The sequence below is a fragment of the Schizosaccharomyces osmophilus genome, chromosome 1 (assembly GCF_027921745.1).
Source record: "Schizosaccharomyces osmophilus chromosome 1, complete sequence".
NCBI lineage: Eukaryota > Fungi > Ascomycota > Schizosaccharomycetes > Schizosaccharomycetales > Schizosaccharomycetaceae > Schizosaccharomyces > Schizosaccharomyces osmophilus.
In genome coordinates, this window is record NC_079238.1 from 4,889,844 (window position 1) to 4,903,950 (window position 14,107).

Sequence of the window (14,107 nt, forward strand, 5' to 3'; positions counted from 1 at the left end):
AAAAAGCTACTTTGATCAAGTGTTGCTAATTTTTTACAGAATTGAACTCCTCCATGAAGCTCAACTAACGTCAAATCCGAGAGAGATACCAAACTAACTGTCAGTATTCGGTTTCTCTTGAATAGGTTCCTGAACTTCAGAAATCTCGGATGGTACTGTAGCACCTTCTGGCTGTTTTGTGGAATAATTGACATTGCCCAATTTCTCCTTGGGTATAGTAACCTCGTGTTCTTTGGAGGTTTCAGAAGTTTTTTCTCCTTCTTCAGCTTCTTTGTTTTTCTGCAATTGAGACCGAAGTACACTGATCATACTGTTTCGACTTTGTAGCAACATCTCCAAAGTGCTCAACGGTTTTGAGTAGTAATCAACCTCTTGCAAAGCAGGAAATCCAAGAGTCTTGCGTAGAAGATTAACAGTTCGATCCTTGGCAGTTACCTGACGAACCTTCTGGTCCAAAGGATTTAGAGATCGAGGTTGACGCTGCTGCTGCTGAACCATGGTAGCATGCGCCCATGCCTCTTTCTGTTTCTTTTCTTCCAAATTTTTTTTGTATTTTTGAATGGCACCTTTTGCCGTGTCCACAATGTGTTGGAATCGAACGGGGCCTAGTAATTGACCTCCGTACCATCGAACACATACTACGATTCCATAAACGGATTCTTTTATGAGTGTGTTTAGAAGTTTCTGGCCAGAGTATTCTTCTCCATCATCGTTGAATGCTTCTACTTCACCTGGAAACCTCCAAGCTTGCATTTTATGATTGGAATGCTTCAACTCGGTGCATTCCTGAAACATAAACCGATAGGAGGGGAGAAGTTTCGGATCTTCAGAAGGTATAAAATAACTTAAAAAGGTAGACTCTCTGTCCGTAATCAAATTTGACATGAATGAGCATTCTTGCAACGACTGATTGGGAACAGTTAAAGCCAGTCCTTGACCTCCAAATTTCAGTTGTGCTTGACGTTGGGCCATTTCATTTCATCCAAATCAATAAAAGCAGAGTACAAGGCAATTGAATGCCGGTTGTGACGCTTCTGCTCGCAATGGAGGAAAGCTAGGAACAATTAGCGATCGATTTCCCATTTTTGAACAACGGAAATTCATTCTTTTCAATTTGTCATTTTCCGAAGAAGAAAACTTATTTGTTTCCTGAGAAACCGCTATATTTGAAAGACCCCTCAAATACTCTTTGAGTGCATACTTTAAGAGGATACTCCTTTTCTATTCAGTTGATACAGAAGTCCGAATAAACTATATTTGGATTTAGCACTACACATAATACTAAAACGATTTACAGTCTAAACTCTACTATAGCAAACACTTCAGGGTCAGAGTTAGTGGATCAATTCCCAAAAGCCTGAACCCGCTGGACGAGTTTTCTTTTATTAAAAACGAGTGTATCTATAATTCTTTCTGGATTATATCATCATAAACATAATTTTTGACCACGCGTCTTTCTTTCTCTAGTTTCGGTGACTGTACCAACGAACTTGATCTCTACAGAAAACGACCAATTCCCTAAAATGGCTCTGAGAGGCTTAAAGAAACTAGCATACCCCCTGCTCCCAGTGAGAGGAAATATTTTAGATCCTCTAGGAAAATTTCAGCAGAATTTATACGGTGGTTCGAAAGTTGAAGTTGGACATAACAAGATCCCAAAATTCGGTCATAAGACAAAGCGAACATGGACTCCCAATGCTCACTTCAAATGGCTTTACTCTGAAACTCTCCAAGAAAGATTTCATTTACTAGTCACCACTAAGGTATTGCGTACAATTGACAAAGAGGGAGGATTTGACCAATACTTGATTAAATCGACGCCCGGAAGACTAAAGACGCTTGGTATGCGAGGTACTGAGTTAAGGGCTCTTGTGATGCATAAAAAGGGCGTCCAAAACCCTGTGATTGAAGAACTTCCTAAGGACGAGGAAGCTCAACGTCGCTACTTGGCGAAAGTACGCGAAGTTGTTTTGAAATTGAACCGAAGCAAAAAGCTTTATCATCGAATTAAGAGTCTTGTTGGTCAAGAAAAATCTGGATCTGTTGCTTAATTTTACGATAAACGCCGGCGGTTCTTCAAAAAATCCTTTACGTCCTATCATTACAATTTTAATTTCCTGTAACTTACAGAAGTATGCATTAAAAGGATTGCTTTAACTTTTTGTTCATTACCTTTCGTTCTCTTATTCAAGGATGGGCGTTATCTCAAAAATTCTTGAAATCTATACCTTCCTCTCTCCTTCCTTTTCCCCATTATGCTTGGAAGCTGTTTTCCTTTCTCGTCGTCTTGCCAATACACAGCTCAATCTGCGACAAGCTTTCCAGGCATGCTGCGGCTGTGAAAAGATTGCTCCATTCTCAAATAATAGTGATTATAGACTCCCATTTCTGGTTATGTCTAAAGACATTATTGCTTGAGTTTTCTTTCCGCTCAGGTAGATACACTCTGCAAGTGGCTACGTGTACTGTACTAAACGAAATTTAATATTCATCTATAATTCACCCGTTCCAAAGACAAGCTGCACCTTTCATTTCCATTTGTCGATTTCTATTCTACTTACACCTGTTTACCAAGGTTTAACAAAATAGACCGTATATGGTAGAATACGCAAAATAAATGTACCAAGTTTGTTTGTAGTGCATTAAAATGTATAATGCGTTTTTAGAGACTCACCTAAATATATAACGCAATCTAAAAAGTATCAATAATTATGATACCGCACTTTAGGGCATTTCGATATTTGAGAAAACTGAAACTTTCCTGTATGGGAGCAGATACCGTCTTTGAATTCTCTACCTGTCTTTACCAAGAAGCGTAGGTCAGCAAATTGACATTTAGAGCCATCTTCCAAGCTTGATTTTCTTTTCAGCTTGTTCGCAGTATCAAAATCATTTAAGGATCCTTTTTTTGGGGTGAAAACGACAGAGTTCGCATCGAAATAGCAAAAATGTCAGAATCTATTCTTTTAGATGAGATTTTCACTGTAACATCTGTTGATGACCAAAAATATCAAAGAGGTAATTCTTAGCGTCTCGAATTGCAATGTCTAATAGCTTTATAGTTTCTCGGATTACTGGTACATCTGCGCAAAATGATATGGGTCTCACTCTCGATATAAACTCGCAGCTATACCCATTGGAACAAGATGCTACATTCAGTTTGCAGTTAGCTAGCAATTTGAATAGTCAAGAATTGAAAGATGCCGCAGACTATATTATGTACGGCAAGGTCTACCGGGTTGAGGAAGGAAACGATGATAAAATGTAAGTGGAGGTTCTGCCCGTACTATTAATTGATATTAACGATTTAGCTCTGTGTTTATCAGCTTTGGTGGCCTTCTCATGTCTATTGAAGGTTCTCATCGTAAACTATACCGTTTATCGCTAGAGCATGTTTATTTGCTTCTGAGAAGGTAGAGTGGAAATGGTTTGTCTAATCTTGTCAAAAAATATATAATTTTGGATGGTGTTTATATTTTATGCCTCAAACCTGTATATGACCATGGAATGCTGGACTTTATAAATCAAACTTTATCCGTTAAACCCTTCGATATCTGTGAGAAGCTAGAAATGATTACACTTTTTTTTATTCTTTACTACTTTTCTGCCTTGTTTAATAGGCAAACAGAAAACAGATGATTTTTGAAAGTATTTACCACCAACTCTACATTTAAAGGTTGGAATTGAAGCCTTTTCTACGAGTCAGTTTGGATGTGGAGGAGGCATGAAATAGGTGAAATTGCTTGCTTAAAACATGTATTCACTAAAATCTATCATAAAGCTATCTAATCATTAAAAAGGAATGACTTTTCCGTGTTTTAAAGTATCAAACGTTTCTTTGAATCCTTGAAATGTATCATAGTATCCATGATAGCCCAATTCACGAGCCTTGGTCATGGATGAAATCACATTATAAGTTCTGCCTACCAAAAAGTCGCAGAAGGCCCATGTGCCGGTGTCTAAAAGTTTAGGGTCCAAATGTTCGCGTTCAGCAATCTGTTTCCAAGCCTTCTTTACTTTATCTTGCTGGACCCACTTGGGAAGAGAAATATGGTTGATTAGTTCACTATTTGGGACATCCTTAATGCCCATTTCCTCTTGGTATAACTTAATAGGTGGAGGTGTGGGTAAGGTCATCTTGTTGCTCAAAGAAGACCAGTTATCAAATTGGTTTTTAGGGACTTTTACACCAAAGTAGTCAGCGATCTTTGGCCAGGTTCTTGACCAGCTGTGAACGTCACCGTTTACGATGTTGAAACGTTCATTGCTAGTTTCTGGTTTCTGAGCAGCCCATACTTGAAAGTCGGCGATTAAACGTGAGTAGGAAATATCGTCAAAGCCTTTATAGAATTTTTCATTTCCCGGGAAGTAGAATGGTTCATCTAACTCTTTACAAACAAGAGCATACAGTGCAATTGTGAATGCATGATTCATGTAACTTCCTTGAGAAGCACCACAGATATCATTGGGCATAGCAATCACATAGTCCCAAGGCTTATTAGCACTTATTTCTTTGAGGATATCTTCTTGAACGTAATAGAAATTGGGGGAACCTGCAAAGCTCTCAGGTACACGGCGATCTGATTCCTCCATGGGAAGTCTTACTTCACCGAATTGGAGTCCGTAGTACTTTAGACCAGTTGTTAAAACAACTCTTTTTAGAGTCTTACTATTGCTTTTTTCAAGTCCTAGCACAAAGTTCTTCAACATTGCACCATTGGTCTTGCACATTACACTTTCCTCTGATTCCTCTTTGTAGGCAGCATGGAAGGCATATGTAATGTTTGTAACTCCCTCTTTTTGGAGGGTCTCTGCAATCTGTTCAGGGTTGGAATTGATCAAGTCGATTGAATAGTGCTTAACTTTGCTAGGGAATTTTTCTTTTAGTCTACGAGAGACAGTGTGAATCTTGGAACACTTAGGTTCTTCTAACAGTCGATTGATAATGGCAACACCATTAATGCCAGTTGCACCTGTCACAATTGCTTCAAACGATCCTGTCATGTTTTTTTTTTCTTAGCTTGCCATGTCTAACGACAGTATGGAAGGTATTTATACGTTTCTTGAAGCCTTTGCGTAAAGTTTCTATTGACGTCCATACTTGTCTAGAATTTGAATTGCGAGATACACTGCTCTATAGCCACTTGCTGATGAGCATTCTACGGAAAGCCAAAAGTTACAGGTGTTTACGCAAGCTTTACATCAAATGACTATTCTTTCCTGAAGAAAAAATAGAAAACAAAAGTTGAGAACAAAACAGAGTACTGTTTCAAAGAACTAGATGTTGTTTTGACTTGCAACGAAACATCATGATTGTCTCAAGTCATGAAAACTAGGAAAATATCGATTTACTCTACAAAAGTCATGTTTACTGGTGATTAGAGTAAAGGAGAGTCAGAAACAACGAAAGCTTCTTCAAAAAACCATTTGCAAAAACCAAGCATGTAACGAATGCCAGAGAAAGCTTTGCATTTTGTCAATTGACTAGCCTTTTAACGAAAATTACGTAACAGTAAACAAACCAGAAGGAACGTTCAGGTAACGGCAGCTCACAAATATCAAACAAAGAAAAACTTGATCAGGTTAATAGAATAAAACATAAATAATCACGAATTAGTTCGTTTTATTAGTTTGGAAGAATTGTGTATCCATCTTGAATAGCCTTTGGAAAAGGACTTCAGAATTTGCTTCTAAAGGTTTGAATATTTCGTCAGAATCGGATATTTTTAACAAGAATCGCAAACATGCTTTATAAAGTCTCGGCTCAAGGTTAGAAAGTTAATAGCCTGTTTTAATTCTGTCAATTCTTTTGTCTTTTTTACTCATTACTTTGGTAGAAGCGTCTATTCCCATTACAGAATTTTACATATATTCATAAACATTGAAATCACTGAGTGTTTAGCGTGCACGTTGGATTACACAAAGTTTGTTAACAGACACCGTGAATGACATTAAACAGTAAACACTGAAAAATTCTTACTTACCACACAACGTAAACAAACGCGAAAGTTGAGGTTTTGAAGTTTGTTTAGCGATTCTAGGCTTCTTTACATCTATGGGAATTTTCCAAAAGAAAATAGTAATAAAGAAAAGGCCCACGAAAGCAGAAACAGCCCGTTAATTTCAATAAGCCGTCATCGAGTCGTGTCGCGTGCATAGTAGCTTCATATGGATTTTGTTCTGGTTACCCGTTCTAATAGGAAAAAAAGAGGAAATAAAAAAAAAGAAAAAAAAGGTGCAAGAACGAATGTAAACGTTGATAATGAGTTATGGTCTCAAGAAGCACTAGAGAAGAGATTGACGAAAAATGAAGAACGATTTCATGTGGGAGCATATTTTGAAAAAATAAAATCTTTTCTTGAGCCATACTCGCTTCAATTTAAGCATTGTCTAATTCTTGGTCTAGGTCGAGTTCATACTATTACAGCTTCCTTACAACTGCAACTATTCTTCGAACTTCAAAGTATTTTTCAAATTCCTTCTCCAAATTGTTCTTTTTACGACCCAGCATTTCTAGAAGATGATATCCAATTTCTACAAAACAAAGACTTTACTTTACTAAAAGAATCTCCCAAGCCAGAAGAATGCCTTGAGAATACTTTGCTGTTTATGCCCCACTGCCCTACTTCTTTATACGAACAATGGCTTGATGCTTACTCGAAATCCGAAAAACAATTTTCTATGTGTGGTAATAATCTCAAACTGTATGTGGACAATCTACCATCTAAAGAAATTAAGTCAAAATACCCAAACATCTATAGAGTATGCCAGCAAAAACTACATACCCAAATTTTATTTCCTGAATTTTCCGAGGCGTTTGCCTTTAATGATTTTGCTTTCCATTTTCCTTGTTCCCATCGGTCGAATGAGGATCCAGAGACGACTTCGCCTGAGAAGACACCGTCGACTGCTGTTGATGTTTCAAACGTTGCTGAGCACCCCAATTGACGAAATCATGAAAAATATTAGCGCTGAAGTGGCTCTTAGCTGGGTTTTGAATCCAGTTGGCAAAAGTTGACATGTAAACTTCAAAGGCCTCACTTAATTCTGCTCTGTCAGCTAGCAATCGTAAGAACACTTGAGATATACTAGAACCAGTCGCTCCCAAATTGGCCTTCTTGCTGCATAATTGATGGACCTTTTTTAGTGCTTCAATTACGTTCTTCGGCTCAGGGACTGCTTCTGTCCAACGCAACTTGTTTAGTCGGTTACGGAAAACGGCAATTCCCTTTTCTTCTAACACTTTGTGTTTCGTCTTTGTAACCATTTCTAGCATAGGAAGAATAAATTCAAATCCTAACCCATTGTGGGGTTGTGCTTTGTAAAAATTGTCAATCAAGTCGATAACCTTGACCTTGAATTGGACAATTTGTAATTTGGTCTCTTCTTCTCCCTTTTTCTTTTCTTTGTTCGATGCTTTCTTCTTCTCACGGAAAACTTCTGCTAATTTGTCGTCCAAAGCAAGCATTTGTTCATCGTTCATTAGTTCTTCTTCGGAACTTTCACCGTCATTGACTTTAGCATCTGCATCTTCTAATACCTTGTCCAATTTACGTTCAAGTTCTTCATCGTCAGAACCTTGATTGGAGACCATCTCCCAATCACTACCTTCAGCTTCATCCGTCTCTATTTCTTGGAATCCATCCTCGTCCTCATCCATTCCTTCCTCTTCTTTTTCTTCTTCTTCTTCTTCCTCTTCACCTTCTCCAGCAAACATTCCTTCTTTGTCTTTTGCATTTTCTTTCGCTGTCAACACATCACAAACAAGACGAATGCTGCCGCGGTCCATGTCCTGTGAGAAGGAAACAAAAAGCATGTCCACAAGTCTTCGAAGTAGGTGAGAGGGACGAGACAAAAGGGACAGCATAACTTCTGTCAAAATCTCCATAGAAGTTGGTTCGCCAGCAGATGATTTCTGCTTGGATTTTTTACTGAAAACCCTGTAATAGCAGTTGTCAAGATCCTCTAAAACCTCAATTGAGTCTGTATCACCCGCATAGACCTGTAAAAGTACTAATGAATAAAGTAATTGAAAAGCCTGTAATTGTTGCAAATGATCGCTCTGCTTATTAATATTTTTGGTAACTTTCTGAAGCACTGATAACGACTTTTCTAAAATTCCATTCACTGATTCATCCATTTGAACAATTAAAACCATCTTTTCATCCTTTACGTGATCCAGCAAGCTGTTCAGTGCAGTAAAAGGCCAGTTCTTTTTATTAAGATCACCATCTTCCTTGGAGACTTCAAATGCACTAGAGCTCAAATAGCTTAGTGCTGACATTAAGCGCAGACGAAACATATTTTGGGTGGCTTCCGAAATTTTAGGACTAGCTTCATTTTCAGGAATTTCAAAATAACCATAAGTAATAAAAATATTGAGAAGCTCACTAACCCAGCCGCTATGTTTCACAGATCGGTTACTACGTAAAATATTAAGCATAGTGTCAGTGACCCATTGGCGTCTTCCTTCCACAGCCTTCGTTTCAGATGCCATGTCTTTTGGACAATGCTTGATAAATCCTAAAAGCAAGTCAAAAAGAGAGAGGATTCCTTTCTCAGTAGCCAGAGGAAGAATATGTTCTACCACTTTAGTGTTGGTGAGACGATCAAAATTTAGAGAGCCGCGTTCTCCCAGAAGATGAAGAGCAATGGGATATACCAGGGCAGAATCATTTTTGCAAACCTTTTCAGTTTTAGAGACAACGCGTCTTGCAGCCCGGTAAAGGTAGCGTCCTTCGTCACTTAAATGGTTGATGAAACAGTGCATAAAATTTCTAGAAAACAAAGTACCCACTGTAGACTTAGTAGCGTAGTCTAAAGCTAACTCTATAATTTGAAGCCCCCAGAACTTACGCTCCAAAGAAGAAGTGGAAGCAAAAACACCTTCATCTACAACAACGTTCCAGAAATTTTCAAATGGAGCCAATTGTTTATTCGAGTTATTTTTGTATTCATTGAATAAGAAGCGCCAAACATAGGGAAGTTTTTGTTTCCATGCGCTATGTTGGCCACCCATTTCCTGTACTTCCACTTGTCGTAAAACTTTTGAAAGAGTCACAAGATTTGATTTGTGCAAGGGATAAACGGGATCCCAACCAGACATGGACGTAGGATGAGTCTTTACGTTTTCCGGCAAATGAGACATGCAAAGGTATAAGCCAATGCCTTCGGAGGACTTTGAGACAGCCGTTGTCTGTAAAAGCTTATCAACAATATCGTAGGCCTCAGACGCATATGATAAAACTGGAATCTGCTTTACCAAATCATATAAAACGAGAAAACAAGTATCTCTAAGCCAGCTTTTTTTATCAGACAACTGTACAAGCAAATCCACCATTCTTTGGAAGTCATCTTTGGAAGAGGACTTACGTTGAAGAACAGAAGAAAACGAAATAGTCTGTAAACCAAACAGTAAACCAAAATAATAATCGCGCTCTTCTTGTCCCTTCAAATTTCCAGTAACAGTGTTATGCTTTACGAGCAGCTCTAAAACTTGCTGAGCAGTTATTTCTTCCTTGCGGGTAATGACCTAGGAAATGGTTAGTGCTTGACGTTTTATTTCATTATGAAATCCTTTTACCTCAGTAAGAGCAACAGAAAACCCAAGACGGGCGCTTTCGCGACCACTAGAAACACCTTTGGTCAATCGATTCAAAGCATATTTTAATTCCTCTTCAGTAGCTATCGAATCAATCAATTCCTTTGCAGCTTTTAGTCTTGTATTTTTATCATTCGAAACTAATGTTGTGAATAACTCTAATTGTGTTTTTGTCGCCATTCTTGACGATTTTATTCACAATTGAGGTTGTGGTAAAAAAGTGCTGGTCAAGAGTATCTCCAAAAAAGGTTTCAGATCCATCACAAATTTTTTCCATAATAAATTTTAAAGGAGATTTGAAATTTCTTTCTTTTATTATCTGCTTTCTCACCTGAAATAATTGCTTTCCTTGTTTGTTTGTTTCAAGCATTTGTCGAAGATGCAAATTTCTTAAAAGCTTTCATTGAAACTTCTATAAATTCTGCAAGTGTTTTTAACTACGAAGCTGCAAACGGGATTCAAGTTTCGTTCTCGATGAATTTTCGATCCTATATATTTTTGTCGAAGTTACCAACCGGACTAAGTATACTATACCTCGTCCATTTTCTTTTATTAAAATGAATTGATTTTCTGGATTCTTTCTCTGCACGACTTTAACTGCATTGTCTTTTGTTTACAGTCACAATTTCTTTGCTATGAGAATTAAGTCTTCACACTTCATTACTGACATCTTTTTCTTTCGAGAGGAAGTGATACAACACTTTTTCAAAGAAAATAGGCACTGCAATTAGCCGGCTTGTAATTGTTACCAAGAATCTGCTTTGAACATTCTATTATATACTGACTTTCAGACCTTCGTTGAAAAACTCCATTGAAATCCTCCCTCAAGATGCTAAAGTTAAAAAAAAGCTTTAATTAATTGGCAGTTAACATTCTTTAGTCTTTATCTCTGAGACAAATGAATGTAGCAAGGGTCAGAAGGATACTGACATCCCTCTTCATCTGCCTGCTCAAGTAAAAAATAAATTGTTTCAATAGAATGCATGAATTGCAATTTATAAGAAGGAGATCCCGAGTTTCAACGTGCCTTTATGTCTTGCAATTGTATGAATTCTCCTAATAGGATATTGCTAGGGCGATATCATCGTAGATTTATGATAAAGTTCGAGAAAGACAAGAATTCATTCAAAAGCGTAAGCAGTGATAAAACCATAGGCTTTTAATTCTTCTTCTTTTTTTAAGAAGATCGATCAAAAGGAAGCTGCGACGAACTCACTCGCCTTCGTCCAAATCGATACACATAAACAAAGAAATATCCAACATGTGACCATCAAAACATCGGTAATAAGAAAAAATATTAATAAAGATAAAAAATAAATAAGTATTCAGAGAACACATTAGTTTCCTGAATTGAATCTCAAGTCCTTCCCTATTCGTTTATTAGCAAATGCGAAACAAAGCATAGGAGGAAGATATCCTCCATTAAGTTTGTTAAAAGGGTTTCATTTTTACCTATAATACTTCCATTTGCATGGCATCTGTGGTTGGGAATTTGAAGACTTTTCGGTAGAGACATGAGAGTTACTGTTGAGTAAAATGAAAGGACCAAGACTCAAGGTTACTTATTTTAATGTTCATATAAAATCATTCTCAAAGCAATTTTTTGAGGACTTCAAGAACCAAGTGCATTCATACTGCACGTAATGCTTGATTCTCCTGCCCGTAACACCCCAATATCCATTGGAAAACACAAGTCGACATTCTATTCCAAAGTTGAAGAGTATGGGAAATTGTGATGAACAAAAAAAGCAACGATGGTATTGTTACTGAAAGCCACCATCCGTAAATCAGAGTGCTAATTGAATTATAGGGTCAGAGGTCAAATCCTGTTCAGTTTCCTGTTAGTTGCATTGGAAAGTTTAATTCGTATTTGCACATTAATTTTGCCTTCTCCTTTAAGAATTTGGTTTTATGAGCAGTCCAAAAAGTATACAATTGTCAGATTTTGAAATCAAGAAGCTTTAACTGACTTTTGCTTAGAATATATTTGCGGTTCCTTCCCGAATTTATGGAAGACAATGAAGTTTACCAAATGACTGCAGCCAGGGATACCGTTGACTTATGCCAACTCCATGGATACGATTTGGAAGAACATTTTGTGCGAACATCTGATGGCTACCTACTTTGTCTACAACGTGTCTATAAGGCCGAAGAACAGGAAAGTTTGTCGAAATTAGCGTATAAACCTCCTGTGCTTTTTATTCATGGGCTCCTTATGAATTCTGAGATTTGGGTTTGTAACATCAAGAGAGAGGACTCGATCCCCTTCGCGCTTGTTGATCAAGGCTATGATGTATGGCTAGGGAATCTGCGAGGAAACAAATATAGCAAGAAAAATGTCAAGTATGGCTCCGAAAGTCGAGAATTTTGGAACTTCACTCTCGACAGCATAGCGATTTTCGATATACCTTCAATTGTTAAATATATACTTTCTGTAAACAAATCGGACTCAGTTGCATTCGTTGGGTTTTCTCAGGGCGCTATCATGGCTTTAGCGGCCTTGTCCATTGACAATGAACTTCGAAAATCTGTTCGCGCATTCATAGCACTTTCACCTGCTATCTTTCCTAAAAAATACAGCAGCAAAACGGTATATTCGATTATTAACTCGAATAGCCAATTATTATACTTATTGTTTGGTACTCATTCCATGCTTGCCTCAACAATTTTCTGGCAGGCAGTACTGTATCCTCCGGTGTTTTCTAAAATTGTGGATTCCTGTTTACGCTATTTTATGGATTGGAATGGGAAAAATATTTCTGAAGAACAAAAAATTGTTGGCTATTCCCACTTGTATTCTTTTACTTCTGTTAAATGCTTTGTACACTGGGCACAAATTATGAAAAATAAAGTCTTGCAAATGTATGACGATAGTCCTGGTATTAAACCAAGTTATTATACAAACCTAAACCGAATTGCGCGGTATCCTATTGAAAATATTCGGGTTCCCATTATCATGATCTACGGTAGCGATGATAATATGGTGAACATTGATGCTTTAAGATCCTGCCTTCCTCCATTGTCTCAGTGCATCCAGGTAAGTTATATATTGTGATACTTTTGTTTAACCGATTTTTAGATCCCCCATTACGAACATTTAGATATGTTGATCGGTGATAAAAGAAAAACTTTAGTTATCAATCAGGTAATTGAACAGTTAGATCATGTTGCAGCAGGGGATTATTATGACTCTATAAAAGAGGAGTTTGGACTGGCATCCGATCTGGTTGACGGCTTCATGACTTCTTCATGATTGTATGAATTTGGACTCACTATTCTGGTATATTATTCATTGTATGTAATATCCGCCCAAAATTTGTTATCTTACGCTTTATGTTTCTTACTATTTAATCGTTGTACTTAATTATTTAAATTGTTTACCCCGAAAATCTCTGCGCGAACGAGCAAGCTACCAAGAGCTTGATATACTGGCTCTGAACAATAACTTTTTATAAAATCGTGGTAGATTAGAGTTAAAATTTTAAATCATAAAAAAAAAGGATATGCTAATTAAGAGAGGAGATTTTAAAGAACTAGTTAATTAGACGTAGCTGCTTGTCGCCTAACGTAAATATTTCCGGCCGTGTCACGCTTCCAAAGATCACCATTAGAAACGTCTACTAATCGGAATATGCGCTTTCCTGTTTGTGCCTCATCCGTTGCAACCAATTCTTCACTTCGATGAGAGCTATTGACGGCTCCCCTAATTTCATTTTTACCCACAGAATTGTTTTGATTAGCGATTTCCTCTAAAGATGGCCAGTGGAGTGTCTTTGCAGCTTCTTCTGGACTAAAAACATGATCTTCAGAAATACTTTTCCAAAGAGGAGTTGCCCTTGATTGAATAGGAAGATCTCCGTGATCATTGAATTGAAGTCGACTTGGTTCTCTGCAAACATTCACCATTTTTTCCATCACATTGGCGTAGCTGGAAAGCACAGGAGCATTGTGACTTTGACGTTCATCAAATACATTCCTTAACTTTACGATGGCCTCAATTCTTTGAGGGCACGTTTTGTATTTTCGAGCAAGTACATCAACACTAATACCTTGGCGATATTCATTACTAATTTGCATTCGTACAGAATGGGAAGTAGGACGCGAGGGTCGAAAACTTGGATTTAATGGAAATGGCTGATCCCGTCTAGGCCCTAATCCAAAGCCTGCTCCATTAAAGAACTTTGCTTTCTTTACCTCAGGAGATTGAAGCCACTGTTGAAACGCGACCCGCTCTTTATCATCACCAAGGTTTTTTGGCAATGAATTTAAGCTTGCTTTTGTTACATCTCGCGTATTGCAGGATGTGAATTTATCACCCTGCTTTCCTGAGCTTTCGAAATTCTGTTTTGCAGAAACTGCCTTCGACAAGCGACTTATCGTGCTAAAGCTCAAAGCATTAACCTTTATTTGGTTTCCTCTATAATTTCGAATCTTTAACAGCATCTTAACTGACTTGTTGAAGGTTCATCCAAAAGATGTCATGTGCAAGCAAAACTCAGGTTGATG

At 37.6% G+C, this 14,107-nt stretch overlaps 8 protein-coding genes across 8 annotated transcripts; 4 read left to right on the forward strand and 4 right to left on the reverse strand.

Annotated features, from left to right (window-relative positions):
• Nucleotides 1–93: 93 nt before the first annotated feature.
• dbl3 (IMPACT domain protein, possible chaperone) lies at nucleotides 94–972 on the reverse strand (the record flags this gene model as incomplete). The annotated part of the gene is made up of 1 exon (XM_056181015.1): nucleotides 94–972. The coding sequence occupies one exon, from the start codon at nucleotides 970–972 to the stop codon at nucleotides 94–96; it is 879 nt and encodes a 292-aa protein (XP_056035563.1).
• A 551-nt stretch (nucleotides 973–1,523) lies between these two features.
• Nucleotides 1,524–2,051, forward strand: mrpl24 (mitochondrial ribosomal protein subunit L28; the record flags this gene model as incomplete). Its single annotated transcript, XM_056181016.1, has 1 exon — nucleotides 1,524–2,051. One exon carries the CDS (start codon nucleotides 1,524–1,526, stop codon nucleotides 2,049–2,051), a length of 528 nt encoding a protein of 175 aa, XP_056035570.1.
• An 897-nt stretch (nucleotides 2,052–2,948) lies between these two features.
• Nucleotides 2,949–3,417, forward strand: rpb8 (DNA-directed RNA polymerase I, II and III subunit Rpb8; the record flags this gene model as incomplete). The annotated part of the gene is made up of 3 exons (XM_056181017.1): nucleotides 2,949–3,018; nucleotides 3,063–3,264; nucleotides 3,312–3,417. 3 exons carry the CDS (start codon nucleotides 2,949–2,951, stop codon nucleotides 3,415–3,417), a joined length of 378 nt encoding a protein of 125 aa, XP_056035569.1.
• A 375-nt stretch (nucleotides 3,418–3,792) lies between these two features.
• Nucleotides 3,793–5,004, reverse strand: SOMG_02226 (dehydrogenase; the record flags this gene model as incomplete). Its single annotated transcript, XM_056181018.1, has 1 exon — nucleotides 3,793–5,004. One exon carries the CDS (start codon nucleotides 5,002–5,004, stop codon nucleotides 3,793–3,795), a length of 1,212 nt encoding a protein of 403 aa, XP_056035568.1.
• Nucleotides 5,005–6,168: 1,164 nt separating this feature from the next.
• ber1 (SRR1 family protein, implicated in microtubule stabilization, and heme biosynthesis) lies at nucleotides 6,169–6,948 on the forward strand (the record flags this gene model as incomplete). The annotated part of the gene is made up of 1 exon (XM_056181019.1): nucleotides 6,169–6,948. The coding sequence occupies one exon, from the start codon at nucleotides 6,169–6,171 to the stop codon at nucleotides 6,946–6,948; it is 780 nt and encodes a 259-aa protein (XP_056035567.1).
• Nucleotides 6,824–9,781, reverse strand: pol5 (rRNA processing protein Pol5; the record flags this gene model as incomplete). Its single annotated transcript, XM_056181020.1, has 2 exons — nucleotides 6,824–9,532; nucleotides 9,584–9,781. 2 exons carry the CDS (start codon nucleotides 9,779–9,781, stop codon nucleotides 6,824–6,826), a joined length of 2,907 nt encoding a protein of 968 aa, XP_056035561.1.
• A 1,542-nt stretch (nucleotides 9,782–11,323) lies between these two features.
• On the forward strand, nucleotides 11,324–12,854 carry SOMG_02229 (triglyceride lipase-cholesterol esterase; the record flags this gene model as incomplete). Its single annotated transcript, XM_056181021.1, has 4 exons — nucleotides 11,324–11,363; nucleotides 11,420–11,528; nucleotides 11,582–12,638; nucleotides 12,681–12,854. The coding sequence occupies 4 exons, from the start codon at nucleotides 11,324–11,326 to the stop codon at nucleotides 12,852–12,854; spliced, it is 1,380 nt and encodes a 459-aa protein (XP_056035560.1).
• Nucleotides 12,855–13,138: 284 nt separating this feature from the next.
• On the reverse strand, nucleotides 13,139–14,044 carry bot1 (mitochondrial ribosomal protein subunit S45; the record flags this gene model as incomplete). The annotated part of the gene is made up of 1 exon (XM_056181022.1): nucleotides 13,139–14,044. One exon carries the CDS (start codon nucleotides 14,042–14,044, stop codon nucleotides 13,139–13,141), a length of 906 nt encoding a protein of 301 aa, XP_056035408.1.
• Between the last annotated feature and the right edge of the window lie 63 nt (nucleotides 14,045–14,107).